Source organism: Notolabrus celidotus, chromosome 21 (genome assembly GCF_009762535.1).
Source record: "Notolabrus celidotus isolate fNotCel1 chromosome 21, fNotCel1.pri, whole genome shotgun sequence".
NCBI lineage: Eukaryota > Metazoa > Chordata > Actinopteri > Labriformes > Labridae > Notolabrus > Notolabrus celidotus.
In genome coordinates this window covers 19,456,318-19,480,716 of record NC_048292.1, presented here as the reverse complement: position 1 = coordinate 19,480,716, position 24,399 = coordinate 19,456,318, and the positions used below count along the sequence as shown (strand labels likewise).

At 47.0% G+C, this 24,399-nt stretch overlaps 1 protein-coding gene and 1 long non-coding RNA gene across 9 annotated transcripts in view; one reads left to right on the top strand and one right to left on the bottom strand.

Annotated features, from left to right (window-relative positions):
- Nucleotides 1-488: 488 nt before the first annotated feature.
- Nucleotides 489-7,911, bottom strand: LOC117804675. Of its 2 annotated transcripts, XR_004629215.1 has the most exons (5): nt 7,676-7,911; nt 4,753-4,830; nt 1,392-1,520; nt 744-1,122; nt 489-616 (listed from the first exon to the last, which is right to left on the bottom strand). It is a non-coding gene; the product is annotated as an uncharacterized LOC117804675 (long non-coding RNA). The 2 variants fall into 2 exon arrangements; XR_004629216.1 differs by lacking the exon at nt 4,753-4,830.
- Nucleotides 6,374-24,399, top strand: part of lmo3 (LIM domain only 3) — a 23,960-nt gene continuing 5,934 nt past the window's right edge. The window contains exons 1-2 of one of the 7 annotated variants that reach the window (XM_034672984.1): nt 6,374-6,546; nt 11,812-12,025. In XM_034672984.1, the coding sequence (XP_034528875.1) occupies nt 11,820-12,025 (206 nt within the window). In that variant the 5' untranslated portion in view covers nt 6,374-6,546; nt 11,812-11,819. Of the gene's footprint in view, nt 6,547-7,748; nt 7,862-8,342; nt 8,722-8,799; nt 8,926-9,062; nt 9,530-11,329; nt 11,380-11,811; nt 12,026-24,399 lie in introns of those variants that run through there. The other 6 variants (XM_034672983.1, XM_034672979.1, XM_034672985.1 and 3 more) reach the window with 6 other exon arrangements.

Below are 24,399 nucleotides of genomic sequence, written 5' to 3'. Positions count from 1 at the left end.
TGAGACATTCAGACTGTCCGAAAATACTTCCATGAGTTTAGGATCCGTTGAATCACTCTTAATGTTATTTTTGTTCCTTCAGTGAAAAAATGACTTCAATGTTCTGAAAATAGGGAGAACTTAGAGCCAACATGACCGCCGCCGCGGACCCGCAGACTGAGAGCAGAGAGATGTTCTCCATCTCTCTGATTTACTCTCTGCAGCAAAGTGAAGGTTCATTATTTGACCTCTGTTGTTCTTTGAAGTCAGAATGAGTTCAGTTAGCTTAGCTTCAGTTAGCTTAGTTTCAGTTCGCTAAGCACACACATAGGAGACGTCCTTCAGAGGGACACTTTACTCTGAGAGGACGACTCAGAGCCGGGACCAGGGCCTGACTCTGCAGGAGACACCACACAGCCCAGATGATACCTCTATTTAAGTATCTGTTCCTCTGCCTCAGTATTCCTGCTCACAGGTCCAAAGTTCTCACCTGAGCCGAACCAGGAGGGAAATCATCCGCAGCTCTCTGACTCATCAGCTGCTCTCAGCGAGCGAGTGAGCGATCGGACAGAACGGACGACTAATGGAGAGACAGGGAGTCCGGATGGTCCCCTGCATAAACACAGAGCGGCTCCTCCTAACAGAGTCACACACACACACAAACAAATACACACAGAGAGAGAGAGAGAGACAGAGTGGATGTGAGCAGCTCTGACTCTCTTACTGTACCTCGTGTCTGTGTCCCTGCAGAGACGTACACATACATAACAGAGGATCGGGGGGGTCCCTGTGAGAAGAAGTGAAACATCCTGACTACGCGCCTCATTGACCTGGCAAAGATCTGTTTCCATCAGGTGTGTAGTTTCAGCCACACTCAGAGAGAACTCTGAGTGTCATACCAACATCACTTTCAGTCGAGCGTATCAAGCGTGTTCAAACGTCTTTACTTCTCATGCTCGTCTCCTTCAAAGTGTTGATTCAGTGAATCCATCTGCAGTAAAACAAAAACAGGACAAGAGGAATGTCCTTCATGCAAACAGGCTAACTGTCGCATCGCTCATAATGACGTCGGTTGTCTGTCTCCTTCTATGGTGTCATCTTTGTTGAAAGGCCTTCGTCTCTGTCTTACTGCCCTCTGCTGGTCTGGTGGTGAAAAGGACAAAGGTTTGGAGAAGAGATCAAATCATCTTTAATGTAGGTTTGAAGATCAAAAACTAATCATTTCATCAAACTCAAGAAATTATTCATTAAAATAACAAGACTTCATCAGAGACGTCCGTCACCTGAGACACGTGGAGTTATAAAGAGAGAGGACAGGACTGTCATAAACACATGTGGGGGGGCAAACTCACACACAGAGAATTGAACTGTGTGTGGTCTCTGAAGCTGAAGGTAACCCCCTCTTTCTTTACCTCTATGGTCTCTCCCACTTCCTGTGGGCGGTGCTTAAAGGTCATCTATGATTGGCAGCAGGCTGTTTGTCAGAGGAGCTCGTACCAACAGGAGGGAACACAACCTGAACCATGAAGTACTCAATGAACCTGTAAACACAAACAACAACAAACATTAACAACAACAAAGTTAAAAATGTAAAGACAAACACTCAGGTGTGTACAGGTGTGTATCATGGAGACCTGTGTAGTGGCAGAGCAGACTGCAGGTGAGCGTGTAAAGGTTTCTGAGATGAATAAAAATGAACACCTCTCTCTCTCTCTCTCCTTTGTGTTTCTGTGTCTCTTCTTTCAGAGCAGGTAAACGTGGCTCAGGTGTCTGAAGCGTGGTTTCTGAGGGAGCGAGTGTGGTCGTCCTCGGGTTTTAAACGGATCGTTTATTCATGTGTAAAAAAGGCAAACCTCAGTCCAATCTAAACATCCCGCTCTGCTCGGTCTGACTGTCAGACGCCGCTCGCCACAGCAATCAGGGATTGTCGGGGAGAGATTAAAAGATATTTTCCTCTTCAGGCGGAGTAAATTGGTTTTGGATTAAGGCTGATTGATTGGTGCTGAGGTACCCGGCAGTCTGTTAGAGAGCTCCGTCCTGAACACACCAGTCATTTCAGCCCTGATACCAGAGGAGACCAGGACCAGGGGATCGATGGAGCAGACCTGAACCGCTGCTCAAGGTGAACCTTCAAAAAGATCCAAACACACCAGGGAGTGTGTGTGTGTGTGTGTGTGTGTGTGTGTGTGTGTGTGTGTGTGTGTGTGTGTGTGTGTTGTGTTTGAGCACAGTAGTGTGTTTGAGCACAGTAGTGTGTTAACGTGTCAGCATCTGTTTTAGGGTAACCTCTTGTGTGCTTTATGACCCAGTTTAAGGTGCCATCAGTCTCTGTTTAACCCTTTAGTGTCTGTAACGTCTGTGTTAAGGTGCACTTTACATCTCTGTGAGTTGTCTCATGGAACCCCAGAGCTAAAATATCTGCTCATGTTTATAAAGAAACCACGTAGTTTCTGTAAAAGATTTATCTTAGACAGGTGTGTCGAGGTACCCGTCAGCTGCTGTTTAAAGGTACAGTTTGGGGTATTTTAGCTGTTTTTAGGTACCCTTTGGTGTCTGTTTCATTAACCTTTCATGAATTTAGTATTTTTTAATTAATTTTTGAATAAGAACACTTTTTGGGTGGAGGCTTCAAATAAGCTCTCTGAGTTTTCTGCCTCTTTCTGCTCTGTACATTATTTATCTTTGTGAAAATAAATAAACATAACAAGATACCCTAACATCAGTTTTAAGGAACCCTGTAGTGTCTTTATCAACAATAATGGCCCTGATCCGTTTTGAGGTATCAGGACCTTTAGAGTTTCTTAAGGTTCCTCTCTAGGAGTCTGTTTTAAAGTACCTGTCAGCTCTGTAGATCATGATTCAGGAAGCTGCAGCTGGAACCCAACCTATCAGACTGAGAGGGACTTCTTCTGATGAGAGGGTTGTTTACATGATGGCACATTGAGGACCACAGTATCCTGGTTCTGCCTCCACATTTACTTTAGCCTTTAGCCTTTAGCCTCAGTCATAAAGATGGCGTCACAGTTGAGGTCAGAGAGTAAAGAGAGCAACCTCCTCGTGTTAGAATCTGTATTTCAGACGTTGAAGCGTCGTTATCGCGGACGTGACGATGATCTTGTTGGTTCTCCGTCTTTGTTTTGGAGCAGCCGTCCTGCTGGTGAGCAGACGATCGTGAAGTATCTGACATAAAATAACTGACATAAAACAAGTTAAGGAGAAACCTATGTTGTCTCAGACTCTCAAGGAAACTTAGATTGAGACCCCCTTCCTGTTTAGTGACTTGCATGGACAAGTTCTGTGACCCTTAGGCCAGCAGAGCCCAGGAGAGTACAATAAATAACTGGATGTTAAGATAAGTTTGGGCTTGGTAGTAGGCTATGTCATTAGTTCGCAGACCTATAAAAGGTGTTGGTCAACAGCATTCTGGGAGTCAGTAGATTTGCAGAGCTGTTCTCCCAAGCATTCCAGGTGCTTGTTTGATACTGGTATTGTTTTCTTGTAATAAACATATTACTATGCAAGCAAGCCAGTGTCACAAAGATTCCTTCTGCATCTACACATCACGGGCAATAGAGATACGACAATCGTCCGTACGTTAGTTTTTCTAACCGGAGCGTGTGTTCCCTTCCTTTGTCTCTCCTTTGAGTCGCAGAATGAGACAGTCTATTACCTCGCTCCCTGCTCTCTGACTGCTGCTGCTCGGGTTTTATTCGCTCTAAATGAAAAGGCGCTTGAATTAAGTAATCTCCATTAAGTCTCGCTGGAGTAATAAGAGGGGTCAGTCCTCTTTGGCCCAGCTAGTCTTTAGATTGGGACGGCTCCCTGCTGACCTATTACTGAAGGTGATTCTCAGACTTTTTGTGGAACTTCTCTCTCTCCGTCCAAAGACAGAGTCGGCCTGCGGGGGAGAAGAGTTGTCATTAAAATTACCGATCCCTTGACCCCACTTGAAGGTCTTCTAGTGGCAGCAATTACTGAGTGTCTTTAAGGAGAAGCTGGTCGTTAGTGCGGACTGTCCCCCAGCTTATTCCCCGGGGCGAGAGAGAGAGAGTGTGTGTGTGTGAGCGTGTGTGTGTGTGTGAGCGTGTGTGGGGGGGGGGGCAGGATCTTTAAGACTCTGGATGGCCTGAGAGGACTCGACTGAAGAGGAGGAGGATGGAGTGTCCTCAAGTTAAATGTCAAATCCTCAGGGAGGAGACTGAAGGACGGAGATCACACAAACATCTGTATCCTTATCATCCTCACATGGAACCTTTCAATCCTGAGACCTGAGACCAGAGAGCTGTTGCATCCAGAGACCTGAGAGCTGTTGAATCCAGAGACCAGAGACCAGAGACCTAAGAGCTGTTGGATCCAGAGACCAGAGAGCTGTTGGATCCAGAGAGCTTTGGATCCAGAGACCAGAGAGCTGTTGGATCCAGAGAGCCGGGTTAGCAGCCTGCACTGAGTCTTCAGAGACACGATGTCTTCAGTCACACAGGATTAAATAAAGAGGAGGGAGGATGATGGGCGCTCTCTGTGTGTGTTCACCTGTTGTTTTAGAGCTTAGTGTGACATACGGGATCAGATTCCTGTCTGTGCTCCGGGCGGATTCATCAGACTGAATAGCTATAAATAAACTCAAAATAAAGCAGCAAATCTCAAAACTTGCAGTTCCTCCAGTGTCCACTAGAGTTTCTCCTGCAGTTCCTCCAGTGTCCACTAGAGTGTGTCTCCTGCATTGAGTCAGTCCCCATAGAGCCCCATGTTGAAATGTCACTGCAGACTGCTCACCTGTCCTTGTTGGTCCTCAGCTGTGGAGTTTACGGGTCTCACTGTGGGCGGGGCTTCAGTGACCACTTCCTGTTGAAGCTTCAGAGAGAGAGACTCTGATTTGTGAGGTTTTTATTTTTGCTTTCTTTTTTACTGAGTTACTTTATTTCCTGTTTTCATGACAAATATGCTTTTATTTTGAAAAGGTACAAACACTACTTCCTCCTGATGGTAAAATTAGAGAGTTAGGATCAAGAGAAGAGCTTTAAGTCCTGGAGGACATACTGAATCTCTCGTACGGTGACTATCGTCCTCAGCACGGCGGTCCATGGTTCGATTCCCGACCTCCACTCTATGCTGCATGTCACCCCTCGCTCTCTGCTCCCCACGTCTCCTCTCTCTCCCTCTCTCTCTTGTTTTGTAAACGTTGGTTTCAGTCATGTCTCAGCGTTGTGTTCTTCTTCGTCCTGCTCTGCAGACGTCAGTGATGTTTGGTTCTGGACTCTGCAGGTCTTTAGAAACAGCTGCCTGAGGTGAACCTGTGAGCTGGTCTCAGCCCTCAGTGTTTCCTCTCAGGTACCTCAGTTCAGCAGTGACAGGATGAAGTTGATGCTTCCTCTCCTTCACTCTCAGTCCTCTCCGTTAGACTGACCTCCTCTCTCTCCACCTCCTCTCAGCTGCTGTTTTAGCTCTCTGGTTAATTAGCCGGGTGACAGCCGGGGCTCTGATTGGCATTATAAAAGCTGCACTATCAGTGCTCACCGGTCCTCCCCCTCCTCTCTGTGTCTGTTCAAAGTTTACATCAGAGGAATTATTTAAGATAAAAGACTAAAAGTCTCTCCCCCGACAGATATTATCATCGCAGCCTTTATGGCAAGAAGTGCTAACTGACTTTTTTCCTTCCTCTTTTGCTCTCCTTCAGTGTCTCCCCCTCTCCTCTCTCTGTCTCCCCCTTCACCCCTCTCTGTCTCCCCCTCTGTGCCTCCCAGTGGAGGAGAGAAGGAGAGACAGGAGGAGCCGAGGAGTGAGTGAGCTCTGTCACTGCTAAGTCTGGCTGCACTACAAAGGTTAGCAGATCTGACTGTCAATAGTGTCTTGTGGGTGGGAGGGGGGAAGAGGGGGGAGGCAGGGAGGTGAGGTGGAGGGTGGAGGGGGCTGGTCGCTTTGAGAGAAAGAGATACTTTGATATTTCGGAATGTTAGAAGGGTGAATGTGGAGAAGTGGAGGTTGGGGATCTAATTACCGGGCCATAATTGGGGGCTGGGGAATAGGTTGCCGTCCTCTCAACTCGCTGCAGATCAATTATGTTAAGAGAACATCTGTAAGTAGAGCTTAATGAGGTCCATTAGAGCAACATGCGCTGCCTTCCCTAACGCTGCTTGTCAGCTTCTTGGATGAGCTGGAGTGTGCTGCTGACTGGGGACCTGCTGGAGGGGCTTAAATAGGAGAGGAGGCTCCACTCCGCAGCGCTTTCCTCCGCCGGAGAACCTCACAGACACACCGGAGCAGCAGAGAGGAAGAGGAGGAGAGGAAGAGGAGGAGACGGGGACACTGAGGCAGAGGAGGGACACGCTGAGGAAGAGGAGAAGACAGGGACACTGAGGCAGAGGAGGGACACGCTGAGGAGGAGGAGAGAGCGCTGAACCGGGACGTTTAAACCCGACATCCTGAAAACTTGAGCCGAACTGTTCTCCAACTCCTGCCGCAGACTTTCCTCAGCCCGGCTGGACTTCAGAGCTTCTTTGTGGACTCGTTGCTTCCAGAGAACACACAGTCCGCTGGATTTCTTCTGTGCACTCCTGGCTCTACTTCAAGGTAAGACTTTCGTTCTGTTTCCCTAGACGCAGAGCGAGAGCTGCGCGTAATGAGCGCGGCGCAAGCAAAGCGCTGCGTCCTCTGCCCGGGCTGAGAGGTTTAACAGAGCCGCTGCGCTCCGTGTGTGTGTGTGTGTGTGTGTGTGTGTGTGTGTGTGTGTGTGTGTGTGTGTGGAGGTAGTGGGGCCGTGTCTTTGCATGCAGATCCTCGCTCATGTCTCCGTTACGGGCGGAGGGTTGGGGTCGTTCAACGCAGCCTCTCCGCGGTGTCCGCGCAGGTGCGAGCGGTGTGTTGAGCGCGTGTTTTCGCAGCACCGCTCGCTCCTCTCCGCGTGTCCTCCACCCTGCTGCCTCCATCCTCCACTCACGGGGAGGGGGAGGAGGGGGGAGTGTCGGAGCGGTGAGTGAAGGCAGGGTGAGAGAGGTGGCAGCCTCACACACTCTGCAGCAAATTGCGTGATTACCGAGATAGCGCGCTCTGAAATAATTCAATCCATGACAAAAGCTAATTACTGTCAGGTAATCTGCTGTCAGCTTTAATGCAGCTCATCACTCAGCGCGGCGGAGCTCCGCTTTATGACCCATCTCATTACCGCCGCGGTTTAGGCTGGAGCCGCATGCCAACTATTGACTCGTGTGTCCTCCCCCTCCTCCCCCTCTCTCCCCCTCCCTCACCCCTCTACAGGAATATTTAAGAGAATAACTTGTCAGGCTCAGGGTAGGGACACGGGCCGAGGGGGGGAAGGCACATGGCCTCTCCCGGTCCACACCCGGGAGAGGCCATGATTGATGCAGACCCTGACAGATTCCATCCTTTACTCACACAGAGGCATAATCAGCAAGACCGGACAGAGCGCATGCGCAGACAGAGAGGGAAAGAGAGAGACAGAGAGATGTTGACTTCACTAAAATGAGTAAAAATGAATACGGTTGTTTACAGTCAGTTTTTTTGTTGTTGGTTACAGTCAGCCGGTCCAGACAAACAATTCTCCTTAATGTCTCCTGGTTTGATGTGGACCCTCAAAGTCTGATGAGGGGAGCAGATCAGGTGTGACTGCAGCTCTGCTCGTGCTACGGGGCCTTCAGAGAACCTGCAGGTGCAGTTGTACTAATGATGCCAATGATGCTACCTGTTCATGTAGCGGCTCCTGCAGGAGGAGGAGGAGGAGGAGGAGGTCACTCTGTCAGGTCTGTTTTCAGTCTGGTGTTTTCCGGGTACCTCGACGTCCTTCCTCGTGTTACAGTTGGAGCGTCCGAGAATCTCTCCGGTTATTCACTGCACGCGCCGCAGCGGGTGGATGAACACCTGTGGCTTGGTACCATCACACACACACACACACACACACACACACACACACACACACACACACACCTGGATCAGAAAGGTGAGACCTATGCACGAGGACAATCAGCTATGGGGTGCTCATTTGATTGTTAAACCCGTTTACAGCTGTGTGTGTGTGTGTGTGTGTGTGTGTGTGTGTGTGTGTGTGTGTGTGTGTGTGTGTGTGTGTGTGTGTGTGCGCGCGCGCGTGTGTGAGAGAGAGAGAGCAGAATTTTGGTATTATGATGGGAGGAGGGCGGCGTTATCGCCCCCCCCCCTTTCTCTCTCCATCTCTCTCTCTCTCTCTCTCTCTCTCTCTCTCTCTCTCTCTCTCTCTCTCTCTCTCTCTCCCTCTCCCTCCCTCTCCCCCTCTCTCTCCTCTCTCCCTCCGTCGCGTCAGCTGTGGCTCGTGCAGCAGTCTCAGTAGGATCAGATGGTCTCTGCGCGCGGAGGTGAAGCGTCTCTTTGTCGTCCTGCCTCTCTCCGCGCGCGCAGCTCCTCCGGTGCTCGGTGCTCGAGCTCCTCACCGAGACCAGCTCTCTGTCTCTCTGTCTCTCTGTGTCTCTGTCTCTCTCTCTCTCTCTCTCTCTCTCTCTCTCTCTCTCTCTATCTCTCTCTCTCTCTCTCTCGTGTAACGGTTGCTGCTCTCTCGTCCTCCTCTTCGTCCTCCGTTCCTTCCTCCGTGCCCGCCGCGCTGGATCTCTCCCCCGCCAACAAAGCCTAATTCCGGCTGCCTGATCCCGGCCGCCTCGCTGCAGACAGCGGCTCTCCGGTCCGGCGGCTCCGGGTTGCATAGTGGAGCCTCGGAGGCTTCAGCGGCTCAACAAATGCAGAAAAGGGACAAAAGTTTCGGTAAGACGTGTGTGTGTGTGTGTGTGTGTGTGTGTGTGTGTGTGTGTGTGTGTGTGTGTGTGTACGGGCCGTTTCAGGTGTGTGTGTTTGTAAAAACAGCGCGTGTGCGTCGAAAGATCTGGTCCGGATTTGACCCGGTCTTCCCCGATCCGGATCTGTGTATGAGCCAGTGAGTAACAGATCTGCAGTCAGTCTCAGATTCTGGTATGTGTACGCTTCACGGCAGGTTGACTGTGTGTGTGTGTGTGTGTGTGTGTGTGTGTGTGTGTGTGTGTGTGTGTGTGTGTGTGTGTGTGTTTTAAATCCGTTATTGGCCTTTACAGCTCTCCGCTGCCATGGCAACAGTAATTAAACTGATCGGGTGAAATGTCAGCATCTCTGGAACAGCTGCGGCTAAAATAGCTGCTCCGCTCATCTCTCACACTCCCTCCTCTCACACCGGGACCACACCGGGACCACGGCGGGCTGCATGTGGCCGGACTGGCAGCGACAGCAGCCTCGAGAGGGAGAAGAGAAAGAAAGAGGAGAGGAAGAAGGAGGAGAGGAGGAGAGGAGCCAGCACACAAACAAATCAGAAATGATTCGGCTCCTCGCAGCTCTGATTCTCTCCGCTGCTGAAATTGAAGCTTTTGCTTAGCTCTCTCCTCCTCATCCTCTCCTCCTCTCCTCCTCTTCTACTCCTGCTCATCCTCCCCTACTCCTTCTCATCCTCCCCTCCTCCTCTCCTCTCGTCTGAGCGGTCTGTAGAGGACGGTCTGAGGGGAACCATGTTGATATGAGGGGACATGTTTCTGATGAGTACCTAGAGGTCTGTAGTTCACTTGCTCTGACAGACACAGATCCAGAACTTTCATGGGAGGGCAGAGAAGCAGACTCTCTCTCTCTCTCTCTCTCTCTCTCTCTCTCTCTCTCTCTCTCTCTCTCTCTCTCTCTCTCTCCTCATCTGTCCATCTGACACGTTCTGGGACAGATTTCAGGTTTCAGAGAGACAGGGGCTCAAAGTAAAAGTTACACAGAGCCAGGGTGTGTGTGTGTGTGTGTGTGTGTGTGTGTGTGTGTGTGTTGTGAGCGGGACAAAGGGGAGTGGGGGTGTGCCTCCACTCCTCTGGGAGCAGCAGGAGAATACTAATTCAGCCCGGTGTTGGGGGGCCAACAAAGACTCTCCTCAGTCAGCTCAGGACAAACAATACACACACCACGCCCCCTCACACACACACACACACACACACACACACACACACACACACACACACACACGGAGGAGGTCAGGAGGAGAGAAAGTGTTCTTTGTGTGTGTGTGGGCTCAAACATTCAAACTGTTACTGCTCTGAACCCAGAGTGACCGACGGCTGCCTCTTCTTCCTCCTCTTCTTCTTCCTCTCTGTCTGCTAGCTGGGTTAGGGTTAGGTTTACGTCCTCTCTCACCTTGTGTGTGTTGAATGTGTCAGTGTTTGTTGAATGTGTCAGTGTTTGTTGAATGTGTCCGTGTGTTGTTCCTCTGAGGATGATGATAATCAGGATCTGAATGAGGCAGTGATTTATGTGAGCAGCTGTTGAGTCTCTGATTCTAGTTAAAGTCTGCTCCTGTTGAATGAGCTAACAGCTAACTATGATGCATGAAACACTAACATGTTTAATATTAAACACTTAAACGTTTAATATGAAACACCAACATGTTTAATATGAAACACCAACATGTTTAATATGACCTCAGTCAGAGCCGGCAATAAAAAAATATCATTCTATTATTAATAATAGTATTTATTATATACCCATAAAAATCATAGGAACTATAATAATGATAATAATTATTATTATATTAATAACAGTGTTAATAATAAAAATTATAATGATGATAATACAACTACTAAAAATTATAATAATGATAAAGATAATTAAATTAATAACAATGACTTCATCATTATTATTATTACAATAATAGTATTAATAATAATAATGATAATTATAACAACAATATCACTATTTAAAATAATGTTATCAACTATAATATTAACAATAATTATTATAATACTGAAAATACTAATTATTATTATTATTGTATTAATATAATAATAATAGTCTAATAATAAAATGATAATGAAACAAAAACAATAATAATCGAATAATACTGATAACGATTGATCTGTCAGATTCCCGTCTGAAAGCTGGGTCATTATTCTTTCCAACAGCAATAAAATCATCTCTACACATTAAAGTAAAATAAAACAACAATATTAAAACTGAAGAATTATTTTATTCCTCATAATGTTTAAATATAATTATGTTTATTATTTATTATAATAAGAGTCTATATTAACATAACTCACAGAACAATAATTCACCTCTTTATTTTATGACTGTCAAACACTACACACTGTGTGGGTGTGGGTGTGGGTGTGTTATCAGAGATGATTTGTTTCCTTTAATTTGTTTTATTTTAGAGTTTCATACGTGTGTTTTTGTGTTTTATTTTTAATTTTTTAAGTTATATTTTTTGCCCTTATGGACAGGACAGCCAAAGAGAAACAAGAAACGTGGGGAGTAGAGAGAGGGGGAAGACATGCAGCAAATGGTCGACTGTTCTGGAGTCGAACCGGCGACCTCTGCGATGAGGACTATAGCCTCGATACTTAGACCGCTAGGCAACCAGCGCCCCATGTGTGTGTTTGTTTTTGATACGTTCTCACTTTAAACTCTTCTTTAATATAAAGTGTTTCTGTGTTTGGATATTTAGCAGTAATAGATGACGTCCTCTCTCTCCCTCTTCTTTCTGTCCTTTCTGTCCTCTCTCTGTCCTCTCTTTAAAAATGCTGGTCTTCTTTAGTTCATAAATTCCTTCAGTTTAAATGTTTGTCATATTTTAATGTAGAGTATTTCAGCTTCATGTGTATCAGAGAGGAGCTGTGTTTGAGCTCACGTTAACTCTCAGATAAAAACTGTTTTAAACTCCTCACTGAGAGTTTCATGTTTAGCTTCATGTTGTTTTACAGTTTCTGCATCTTTCTGTCACCGTTACACACCTCGTCGTCCTCCTCCTCACTGTCAGATCACTGTCATAAATCCCTCTCTCTCTCTCTCTCTGTCCATCAGGTATACAAATGCTCTCCGTCCAGCCGGACACCAAGCCTAAAGGCTGTGCCGGCTGTAACCGGAAGATCAAGGACCGCTACCTGCTGAAGGCACTCGATAAGTACTGGCACGAGGACTGTCTGAAGTGTGCCTGCTGCGACTGCAGACTGGGAGAGGTGGGCTCCACACTCTACACCAAGGCCAACCTCATCCTGTGCCGGAGAGACTACCTACGGTAAGACACACACTCACACACTCACACACACACACACACACACACACACACACACACACACACACACACACACACACAGTGTGTCACCATGTCACACGCACGCTGGCTCACACACAGAGTTCAGGTGAAGGTCCTCTCTCTCTCTCTCTGTGTATGTGTGTATGGAGTCAAACACAGACAGATGGGTTTGTCTCCGTCCTCTGACTGACGCAACATTTACATCCTCCCAGGAATCAGACGGAGCTGCTGTGACTCACAACTGATGGTTAAAATGTGAAATCATTTCATTTTGATTCTAAGTGATATTTTATCTTATTTTTATTTTATTTTATTTTATTTTATTTTATTTTATTTTATTTTATTTTATTTTATTTTATTTTGGTAACATAAAATCAGCCGCCTTTAGAAAGGCGTGAATTGATTCTAAGGATTATAGACGTTTCATTTTTTATTAATTTAATGTTAAAGAATTTTAATTCCAACGTGCAGCAGAGTGACATGAACCCACACGTCTAAACAGCCAATCAGGACGGGTTATTTTCCTCTGTGATGTATTGATTGCCAGACTGTGTGTGAGATAGTGTGTGTGTGTGTGTGTGTGTGTGTGTGTGTGTGTGTGTGCGTGCGTGCGTGCGTGCGTGCGTGCGTGCGTGTGTGTTGCGTCCCAAACGTCCGGCGTCACTGCAGCGCTCTGAATTAGTTTCAGCGACAGTGAGATATTTGAAGGTTTTTTTTTTTTTCCTGAGAGTGAGCGAGACTCTGACTTGTTCACTAAGTTTAGAGCAAACACACAGACATACCTCTGATTTCGTCCTGCCAGCCTCTCACTCAAGCATCAAGGTGATCTTATGAGTGACCTCAGCAAGGGGGGGGGGTTACATCATGTGACAGATCTCTGTGCAGTAATGAAGCTGCTTCATCCTCCTCTCATTCACTGAGACTGTGAATACGTCCAATCACACGCAGCATTGGAAAGACCAGAGCTGATATCGAAACCGCCTGTCTGTTCTGATGGATCTGGTCTGCAGGATGCTGGGTCAGACGTCGCTGGATTTTCAGTTTCAGAAAGCAGAAGTGAACAACGTCCAAGCTGACAGAGATAAACTGCTTCTTTAGCATCACTAATGATTTAAAAAGTTAAGAAGTGGTTTATATGGAATTCAATAATTTACACAGCACATAAAAACTGAGTTCCCCCGTCTTATGCAGACTAAAGGAGAGTGTTAGCGCTGTGCATTGTGGGAAACAGTACGTGAGGGAGACTAGTCCGCTGATTACTGAGACATGTTTCTGAATCAGAGTTTATCAGACTGCAGATTTACTCTGGTTCACAAACTACAGACTGAGTTTAGACTGAATCAGGACGGACTGCTACAGGAGGAGGTTTGAAAACAGCCTGTCAGAGTCAGACTCTGCTTCATCGCCATCTTTGATATCTTTAAACGTGACATAGGTACCTCAGAGACCTCTCTGCTTCAGGTCCCGCCTCCCTCGGACAGGAATAACTTCCCGCTTTGAGAGACGTGTGAATATATGATCTAAAAGCTTCAGAGGCTGAAATCATGTCAAACGTTCAGGAGTGTGTTTGTCCTCTGAGAGGCCCCTCCTGTTCAGATGTCAGATAAAAAGAGGAGAAGTGGAGTGAAGCTAAAGTAAATCAACATGAAGTATTACCTGAGCCTGCAGAGCTTCACAGATACACAAAGAATAATCTGAATATCTTCAGTTGTTGTGTTATATCAGGAGGCTGACATCATCAGTAACAGACTCACTGTCTGCATGGAGACTGTAGTGAGGGCTCTGAGCTCATGAAGAGACACACAGATCACTCTGTTAGAGATCACTCTGTAAGAGATCGCTCTGTAAGAGATCAGTCTGTAAGAGATCACTCTGTTAGAGATTACTCTGTAAGAGATCACTCTGTAAGAGATCACTCTGTTAGAGATCACTCTGTTAGAGATAATATGTCTGCAAAAACACACACCACCAGTCCCTGGCATCAAACGCTGCAGGAAGGTGAAGAGACATTAAAACATGGCCTCCAATGTGACGTGAGTTAGTGGACCGACGTAAAGACGTGAGTTAGGTTACGTACGTAAAGACGAGACTTAGTCGATATACATAAAGACTTGAGTTAGTGGATGTATGTAAAGACGTGAGTTAAGTTACGTATGTAAAGAGGTGAGTTAAGTTACGTATGTAAAGACGTGAGTTAAGTTACGTACGTAAAGACGTGAGTTAAGTTACGTATGTAAAGACGTGAGTTAGTGGATGTACGTAAAGACATGAGTTAGTTGACGTATGTAAAGACGTGAATTAGTGGATGTATGTAAAGACGTGAGTTAGGTTAGGTATGTAAAGACGTGAGTTAAGTTACGTACGTAAAGACGTGAGTTAGGTTAGGTATGTAAAGACGTGAGTTAAGTTACGTACGTAAAGACGTGAGTTAGTGGATAGATGTAAAGACGTGAGTTAAGTTACGTACGTAAAGACGTGAGTTAGGTTAGGTATGTAAAGACGTGAGTTAAGTTACGTACGTAAAGACGTGAGTTAGTGGATAGATGTAAAGACGTGAGTTAGGTTACGTATGTAAAGACGTGAGTTAAGTTACGTACGTAAAGACGTGAGTTAGGTTAGGTATGTAAAGACGTGAGTTAAGTTACGTACGTAAAGACGTGAGTTAGTGGATAGATGTAAAGACGTGAGTTAGGTTACGTACGTAAAGACATGAGTTAGTTGATGTATGTAAAGACGTGAGTTAAGTTACATACGTAAAGAGGTGAGTTAAGTTACGTATGTAAAGAAGTAAGTTAGTGGATGTACGGAAAGACGTGAGTTAAATTACATACGTGAAGACGTGAGTTAAGTTACGTATGTAAAGACGTGAGTTAGTGGATGTACGTAAAGACATGAGTTAGTGGATGTACGTAAAGACATGAGTTAGTGGATAAACATAAAGACGCGAGTTAGTGGATAGATGTAAAGATGTGAGTTAGGTCATGTACGTCAAGACGTCAGTTGTTACGTAGGTCAAGATGTGAGTTAGTGGATGTATGTAAAGACGTGAGTTAAGTTACGTATGTAAAGACGTGAGTTAAGTTATGTACGTAAAGACGTGAGTTAGTGGATATATGTAAAGATGTGAGTGAGTGGATATACGTAAAGACATGAGATAGGTTAGGTATGTAAAGAGGTGAGTTAAGTTATGTGGGTAAAGACGCAAGTTAGGTTAGATACATAAATACGTGAGTTAGTGGATATACGTAAAGACGTGAGTTAAGTTACGTATGTAAAGACGTGAGTTAAGTTACGTATGTAAAGACGTGAGTTAAGTTACGTATGTAAAGACGTGAGTTAAGTTACGTATGTAAAGACGTGAGTTAGTGTATATTCATAAAGACGTGAGTTAGTGTATATACATAAAGACGTGAGTTAGTGGATATACATAAAGACGTGAGTTAGTGGATATACATAAAGACGTGAGTTAGTGGATATACATAAAGACGTGAGTTAGTGGATATACATAAAGACGTGAGTTAGTGTATATTCATAAAGACGTGAGTTAGTGTATATCAGTAAAGACATGAGTTAGGTTACGTACGTAAAGATGTGAGTTGTTTGTAATTATATATTATTTTTTATTATAACAATATATTATTGATTTAATAATGTTTTAACTAACTAACTTTAATTTAGATCGGACTTTAGTGGAAGCTTAATGAGATGTTATTTACCAAAACTATTATTTATTTATTTTTAGTTGCTAAGCGACAGATCACACCCAGAGTGATCTTTTAACATGCTGAGGAGACAATGGTTTGATGTAACTCAGTAAATATTAAACTCAAGCTTTCAAAGTCAGGATTCATGTCCTCTTCCTCCTCTTCCTCCTCTTCCTCCTCTTCCTCCTCTTCCTCCTCTTCCTCCTCTTCCTCCCCCGGCTCAGCAGGGTTGCGTGTTATTAGTCCTGACATCGTGGGGTTAATAGAAATCTTCGGGGGTCTACAACCAGCAGCGATGTGATCCAACCGACAGAGAGGGAAGAATAATCCTGTACAAAAACCAAACGCTGCAGCTGGGTGATCACATGACCTGTTTGTAGGTGTGTTTGTGTGTGTGTGTGTGTGTGTGTGTGTGTGTGTGTGGGGAGGGGTGGGGGGCAGGATTGCAGTTAGAACATTTTATCAACAAATGATCCTTTGAGAGCAAAAGTGAACGTTTCTACCACTGCTGATTTTACCACAACACACACACACACACACACACACACACACACACCCACACCCACATACCCAAACACACACGGTGCAGTGTGAAGAAGCTGTTGGGCATCAGTTAATGGAAAGTGTAAATTCAGGCAGCATCCATTTAAAGCGCGCAGCAGGAGAACATTATTTATTTATTTATCTGTTCTTCATTTTTTAATCCAACTTCAATTTTCCTCCACGCTGCTCCTCAGACTGTAAACTCACAGAGGCGTCAACACGTTTATTAGAGCTGCTATCAGGAGCAGATAACACATGTGTAATAACATTCAGCTCTCTGTGAAGCACGCACATACATACACACACACACACACACACACACACACACACACACACACACACACACACACACACACAGACAAACAGTAGGTGTATGGATAGGTATGTAAATCAGTCTGTCAGAAACACAAGCCAGAGTTTTATCTGAGCCCAGAGACATGAAGCCAACAAACTCACCTGATCCACACGAAAACCTGAACGTCTGTCAGAGCTACAGACCACAGAGCGACTACAGACCACAGACTGACTACAGACCAAAGACTGACTACAGACAACCACAGACTGACTACAGACCACTACAGACCACAGACTGACTGCGGATGACTACAGACCACAGACTGACTACAGACCACTACAGACCACAGATGACTACAGACCACAGATTGACTACAGACAACTACAGACGACAGCCTGGCTACAGACCACTACAGACCACAGACTGACTACAGACCACTCCAGACCACAGACGACTGCAGACCACAGATTGACTACAGAGAACTACAGACCACAGCCTGACTACAGACCACAGACTGACCACAGACCAAATACTGACTACAGACCACAGTCTGACTACAGACCACAGACTGACTACAGACAACCACAGACTGACTACAGACCACTACAGACCACAGACTGACTACAGACCAAATACTGACTACAGACCACACACTGACTACAGACGACCACACACTGACTACAGACCACTACAGACCACAGACTGACTACGGACGACTACAGAACACAGCCTGACTACAGAACACAGCCTGACTACAGACCACTACAGACCACAGATGACTACAGACCACAGCCTGACTACAGACCACTACAGACCACAGATGACTACAGACCATAGATTGACTACAGACAACTACAGACCACAGACCTCTCCACAGACCAATACAGACCACAGACCTCTCCACAGACCAAAGACTGACTACAGACCACAGAATAACTAGAGACCAGTACAGACCAGACTGCTACAGACCACAGACTGACTACAGACAACTACAGACCACAGACTGACTACAGACCACAGACTGACTAAAGACTGTCTACAGACCACAGACTGACTAAAGACCACAGACTAACTACAGACCACAGACTGACTACAGACCACAGATTGACTACGGACGACAGAGGCAGGAGGTTTGGTCAGGTGTGTCTGAAGGTCCAGGTGAATCAGAGGTTCTGAGTTTAGAGGTGAGGCTGTCTGTGGAGAAGCTGCAGGAAGTTCAGAGGTAACAGAGTCAGAGATCATTGATGATGGGAGATCTAACTCTACAGGTGTTCAAAGAGAACCACAAACTGAACTCGTCTGTATGAACAGAACCGATCCACGTTTTTTCCTCTCCTTCAGTCTCAGCTATTCAACGCTCTGCTTCTGCTGCACCTGTGCTGTGTTTTATTTTGCCGGGGTGTTTTGAAGGATGTTCTTCTATGAAAGGTTAGAGAGCCTGCTGAGCTGCTGAATGCCACCATCATCACTAACTCTGTCCCTGTGTGTGCGCACACACACAGACACACAAACACAGACACACACACACACACAGACACACAGACACACACACACACACACACACACACACACACACACACACACACACACACACACACACACAGAGAGAGGTTCAGGTGGGTGATGGTTCCTGTTAAACAGCTCTCCTCGAATTCTGAGCGTCCAGCTCTTTTCTGTGTGGCTTCATTCACTCTGATTGAATCTGCTGCTACAGATTACAAAGAAACACTCAGCGAACCAAGAGCCTCTACACACACACAGACATACACACACACACACAAAAACACAGAAAAACACACACATACACGCGCACACACACGCACACAGACTCAGACACATGCACACAAACCTCCATCACTTCAGAGACAATTACCTGATTCTAATCACTCACAATGAGGAAACTTTGATGTCTTTAGTGTGTTCCTCCTCTGTTTCCCCTCCCTCCCTCCCTCCCTCCCTCCCTCCCTCTCTCTCTCTCCCACCCTCCCTCCCCCGTAGATTGGACATACACACGGCGCTACAAGGTGAACTGTTCCCCAGCATGTGTTATTATTAATAACTGCCAGAGCAAGGGGTCACTGAGCCCCGCTCGCCGTAAAGCACCCCGGGCGAGCCAAGTAGGCCACAGCTGGGTGTGCTGTAAAACAATCCTCCCCCTTCCTCCCCCTCTGCCTCCCCCTGAGGAGCCTCGCTGCTTAAAACAAGAATAATGCATGGGGGAGAGAGGGAGCTGTGAGAAATGAAGATGTCACTGCCCGGCTGTGAGTGTACCTCTCATGCAGAGGACGAGCTGCAACTTTCTCTCTCTGCCGTTATACTCGAGATGACAGCGTTAGATATAAACGCCTGGGGAGGCGGGGTCAGCCGGCGGGTCAGTGGAGGTTAGAGGGCATCATGTCATCATGTTGGCTCTGCAGCAGGAGGAGAAAACATCATGAGTACAGTTCACCTGAGACTCATGTTCCCTCCCGCACCCCTCCAGAGGACTCAGACGGAGCAGGTGACCCAGCATCAGGAAGTCTCTCCTCAGTCAGTCGTCTGCAGCCCAGAGGTCTACAGTCAGTCTGTTTGCTGGAGCAGAGATCACTGAATCACTAACCCTAACCTGCATGTTCCCACCGACTGAGTCTGTGTTCTGTGCTAGCCACTCTGCAGCCTGCTCTGTGTCAGATCTCAGGGATCGAGGCGAGAACGTGTTTCCTCCCTCTCTGTCAGAGTCTGATGTTCAGCCGGTCTGTGAGTGGGACCATCTCAGAGGAGAGGTCTGGAGGAGGAGGGCTGCTGCTCCCAGGGAGACCATCAGGCCTGTCTCTATGATATCCAGACCTGCTGCAGTAAATGATGAACAGTTAGTCATGAATCAGAGCAGACAGACTCCATGTTTACCTGCTCCAGCTTCACGTGCTGCGGCACTCTGTGACGTGTTTGCTGCCGCGCTCTGTGACGTGTTTGCTGCCGGGCTCTGTGACGTGTTTGCTGCCGCGCTCTGTGACGTGTTTGGTGATGGTTCAGAGACGGCTCAGGTGTGCCCTCTCTCAGTTTGACCTTGAATAAGATCATCTTGTTTCAGAACCATCAGAACTTCTCCAGGATGTTTAACTGACAGGACGATCATGAGCTCAGTGAAAACCTCTCCACCTGATGGAGGTGCTCTGGACTCTGTAGAGCCCTCCTCCTCTGACAGGTGTGTTCAGGTGTCTCTGTATGTTGACCCTTTATATCAGCTGCAGATCAAAGCTCCTGACTCCGGAAGGCATGAAGCTAAAGTGCGGCCATGTTGGACGGTTGTCTCTTAACGACCACGTCCTAAAGTCTCCACACAAACTTGGTCCTGTTCCTCTGTGTTGAGTGTGCGCGTGTGTGTGGGTGTGTGTGTGTGTGTGTGTGTGTGTGTGTGTGTGTGTGTGTGTGTGTGTGTGTGTGTGTGTGTGTGTGTGTGTGTGTCTGAGCGCGGTCTGACTGTGTTTGATCAGCTGATCTGATTCAGCGTCACAAGCAGATCAACCAGGTGAAGAAAAACTCATCCACTCAGTTACTTTCTGCAATTGAACACATCCATCATCTTCTGTCGCTTTGGAGTGTTTAACATCATGTGACCACCCGTCACTGACCCCCCTGACCCCCCAGGAGCAAGGGGGATCAGGGGGGCCAGTGACGGGCAGTCACATGATCCACAGCGGGGGCTCTGGTCACATGATCTACAGCGGGGGCTCAGTAATGAATCTTGACTCTGTGTTAAATTCATCCGAGCAGATCCAACATCTCAAACTACACAACACATTTTCTCCTCCTCTCCTCCTCCTCCTCCTCCTGCTCCTCCTCCCCTCCTCCTCCTCTTCCTCTTCGTCCTCCTCTCTGCAGTAGTCTTCCTCCCCTCTTTGTCTCTGTAATTAAAGCTGGGTGTGGAGCAGTTTGACCCTCCTGCCCTCTCTCTGTGGGGGGGCTGCAGGTCATTTCCATGCATATATTACCCCTCCCCTTTCTCTACTCCTCTCCTCCTCTTTCTCTGAGAAGTGATGATGCAGGCTTTACAGATGAAGGCAGGTTTAAGGTTGTTTGTCATCTCTGGTGATGAAGACAGCAGAGGGAAACGAAGAGCTGGAGAAAGTCCGACTCATGTTGGCTCTGAGACAGACTGCAGATAAGGATGGACGACATGACAGATCCCCATAAGTGAATCCAAAACATGTAGAGCTCCCCCTGCTGACTGTCTGCAGTATAGCTCATAGTGTAATATCAAACACAGGTCAAATTACCTGAGGACTGAACTCACCTGAGGACTTGACCCACCTGAGGAATGGACTCAACTAGGGAAATGACCCACCTGAGGACTGGACTCACCTGAGGACTGGACTCACCTGAGGACTGGACTCACCTAAGGACTGGACCCACCTGAGGATTGGACTCACCAGAGGACCTGACCCACCTGAGGACTGGACTCTACTAGTGACATGATCCACAAGAAGACTGGATCCACCTGATGAGTGGACCCACCTGAGGGAGCAACCTCGTGTTAGCATTTAGTCATCGTGGATTTGTTGGGGGGAGGGGACATTGCAGCTCCATTAGCTGATCAGACTTGAAAATGTCTGTCATGGCGACTCTTCATGCTACATCAGGAGGAGCTGTGTGTGTGTGTGTGTGTGTGTGTGTGTGTGTGTGTGTGTGTGTGTGTGTGTGTGTGTGTGTGTGTGTGTGTGTGTGTGTGTGTGTGTGTGTGTGTGTGAGTGTGTGTGTGTGTGTGTGTGTGTGTGTGTGTGGGTGTTTTGGGGGTGTGTGTCTGGTCCTCTCTGGCTGCAGCTCTGTCACATATTTGGCTGCCTGCTCTGCTGTGCAGCATGTGAGAGAGTGATAAGAGCTGCTGTTTGACACACACTGATACACACACACACACACACACACTCACACACACACACACACACACACACACACACACACACATACACACACACATACACACACGTTGACAGCGTCCTCTCTGGCACACTGTCTTTTCTTTGTTTCAGGGCTGTTTGGGAATCATCCTCCAAACCTCTGGAAGGTTCAGTGTGTGTGTCCCCTAACAACACACACACACACACACACACACACACACACACACACACATTCTCTCTCTCACAAACACACACACACACACACACACCTCTGTGTTGAACTATGAATAGCTAGCAGTGACAGAAGACGCAGATGTGTTGTGGATGAGTGTGTGAGAGTTGTGGGGCGAAGCCTAAGAGCTGAGGGCGGAGCCTTTGAGATGGGGGGGGGAGTCTGTGAGCTGAGGGTGAAACAAAAACATGACTCTAGACTGAATATGTCAACATGTTGAACTTCACGAGTCCAAACTTCTTAGGAGAGACAGCAAATCAGACTCAGAAGTAAATAAACCATCAGGTTTTTAAAGATCACTTTGGGGGGGAGGGGCTACAGGTTGCAGTTGTAAGATAGAGGGGAGGGGCTACAGGCTGCAGTTGTAACATAGAGGGGAGGGGCTACAGGCTGCAGTTGTAACATAGAGGGGAGGGGCTACAGGCTGCAGTTGTAACATAGAGGGGAGGGGCTACAGGCTGCAGTTGTAACATAGAGGGGAGGGGCTACAGGCTGCAGTTGTAAGATAGAGGGGAGGGGCTACAGGCTGCAGTTGTAACATAGAGGGGAGGGGCTACAGGCTGCAGCTGTAAGATAGAGGGGAGGTGCTACAGGCTGCAGCTGTAAGATAGAGGGGAGGGGCTACAGGCTGCAGTTGTAACATAGAGGGGAGGGGCTACAGGCTGCAGCTGTAAGATAGAGGGGAGGTGCTACAGGCTGCAGCTGTTGGATGGGGGGTCTGAGCGTGCTGATTGGTCGCTGTCTGCTCTCTCTCGGGCCTTATTTGGACAGAGCAGAGCTGAACCCCTCACTGACTTCTCAATTAGTGGGCGGCCTAGCGGAACTGCCAGACACTACAGGGCACCCTTCTCCCCCTAACCCCACCCCACACCTCCAAAACACACACACACACACACACATTTAACACACACACACTCCCCAACCTGGAAACACTAATCCAGGCTGTGTCACTGATCAGCTGCTGCTCTGAGATACAATCCCTCTGTCAGATCAGAATGTTTCTGATCCCTCCTCCATGACACATACACACACACGCACACACACATACACACACACACACATACACACACACACACACACACACCTAACTCTTACTCCGCAGTCAGTCACTCTGTAGCAAGCGGCAACCTCCGGTCTCAAGCGATGAAGCCCATGCGGAAGTGTCATAAACTGCAATACATCCAGAATCCGCTTGAGGCTGGCTGCAGAAACACCGGAAACCACATAGACATGAATGGGAAAAAGACGATCTTTGCAGCATTAAAAAACATGTTTATTAATTAACTGTATGGGGGGTGAATTTTTTTCTAACGTGACGGTTCAGAAGATATTAAGATTCCAAGTGTTTGCCCAAATAAGGACATGACTGACGTGACTCCTGGTCGGGAACACATAGCTGTTGGCTAGGAGGCTCACACTACGTCACACTCTGCCTGGTTGAGTTCTTCATTTCCAATATGGCTGCCGCCGTCGACTGGCTTCTAAACAGCTCTCAGGAACAGATGGGTGACATCACGGATACTACGTCCATATTTTAAACAGTCAATGCTCTGCAGTCAGTCACTCTGCAGTGCACAGAAACACATCGCTCACTTTATTAATCCTCAATCCTGTGATCATAACTTTTTACATGTGTGCTGATGATGTGGCACTCTGGTGTTAAACTCTGGTGAATGCAGCATGTAACTGATATTGTGTGTGTAAATGTGTGTGTGTAAATGTTATGTGTGTATAAATGTGTGTGTATTTGTCATGTGTTTGTAGATGTGTGTGTATTAGTCATGTGTGTGTAAATGTGTGTGTATTTGTCATGTGTGTAGTCGTGATGTCATTTTGAGGGAAACTTGGCGTCCATTAACCTCTCAGCACCACATTTCTCTTCACACATCCTGTAATTACCTCTTTAATAACACCACGCTGAGTGAGTGTGTGTGTGTGTGCGTGTGTGTGAGTGTGTGTGCATGTGTGTGCGTGTGTGTTTGTGTGTAACTTGTAATTAAATTGTGTTTTTCACATGTGAGGTCAGACTGTGAGCTCTAGTCACACTGAGGAGGGTCTGCCTCACTGAGAGGGGTCACACTACTTTAAGGAGGGTTAAGAGTGTGCGTGTGCGTTTAATGTAAATTGAGTGAGAGGCGTTCAGTGACGGTGTGATTCATGTGAACCTGACTCTCGGGGTGAGGTGTGTTTTCAGTGACTGAGTGAGGAAGCTAGCGTCTAACAGAGGAGAACACTGAGCATGTCAGAGTTTATTTCCTCAGCTGTGTATGGAGTGAAGCTGCAGACAGTCCGCCTCAGTGCTGTGTCGTGTGTCGTTTTTCGTGTGTCATTTCATTTCTCGTGTGTCGTGTGTTGTGTGTCGTGTCTCTTGTCTCTGTTTCGGTCTGATTCTTTGGCTGCATTTAAATAGGGACCTGTGTCTGCAGAGTTTTGACTGTTTGATACTCACACAGAGCTGGTGTTTGGTTTTGGTTAGAGTGCTTCGGTTCAGGCAATTGGACGGGTTATTTTTTGGAGCGTCCCCTGCAGTTGAGATTAGCTCAATTAGCTGTGAAGAGCCGAGTGGCGGGACGTTGGTGTTGGGTGCAGATAATTGCAGAGCTGCTGAGCCTCGGCCTGGCACGCAGAGCCGGGCTGCAGGTGGGCTGGAGAGGAGAGGAGCCTATCGACACGCACATCTGGATCCTGCAGGCTCCAAATCTTTCATT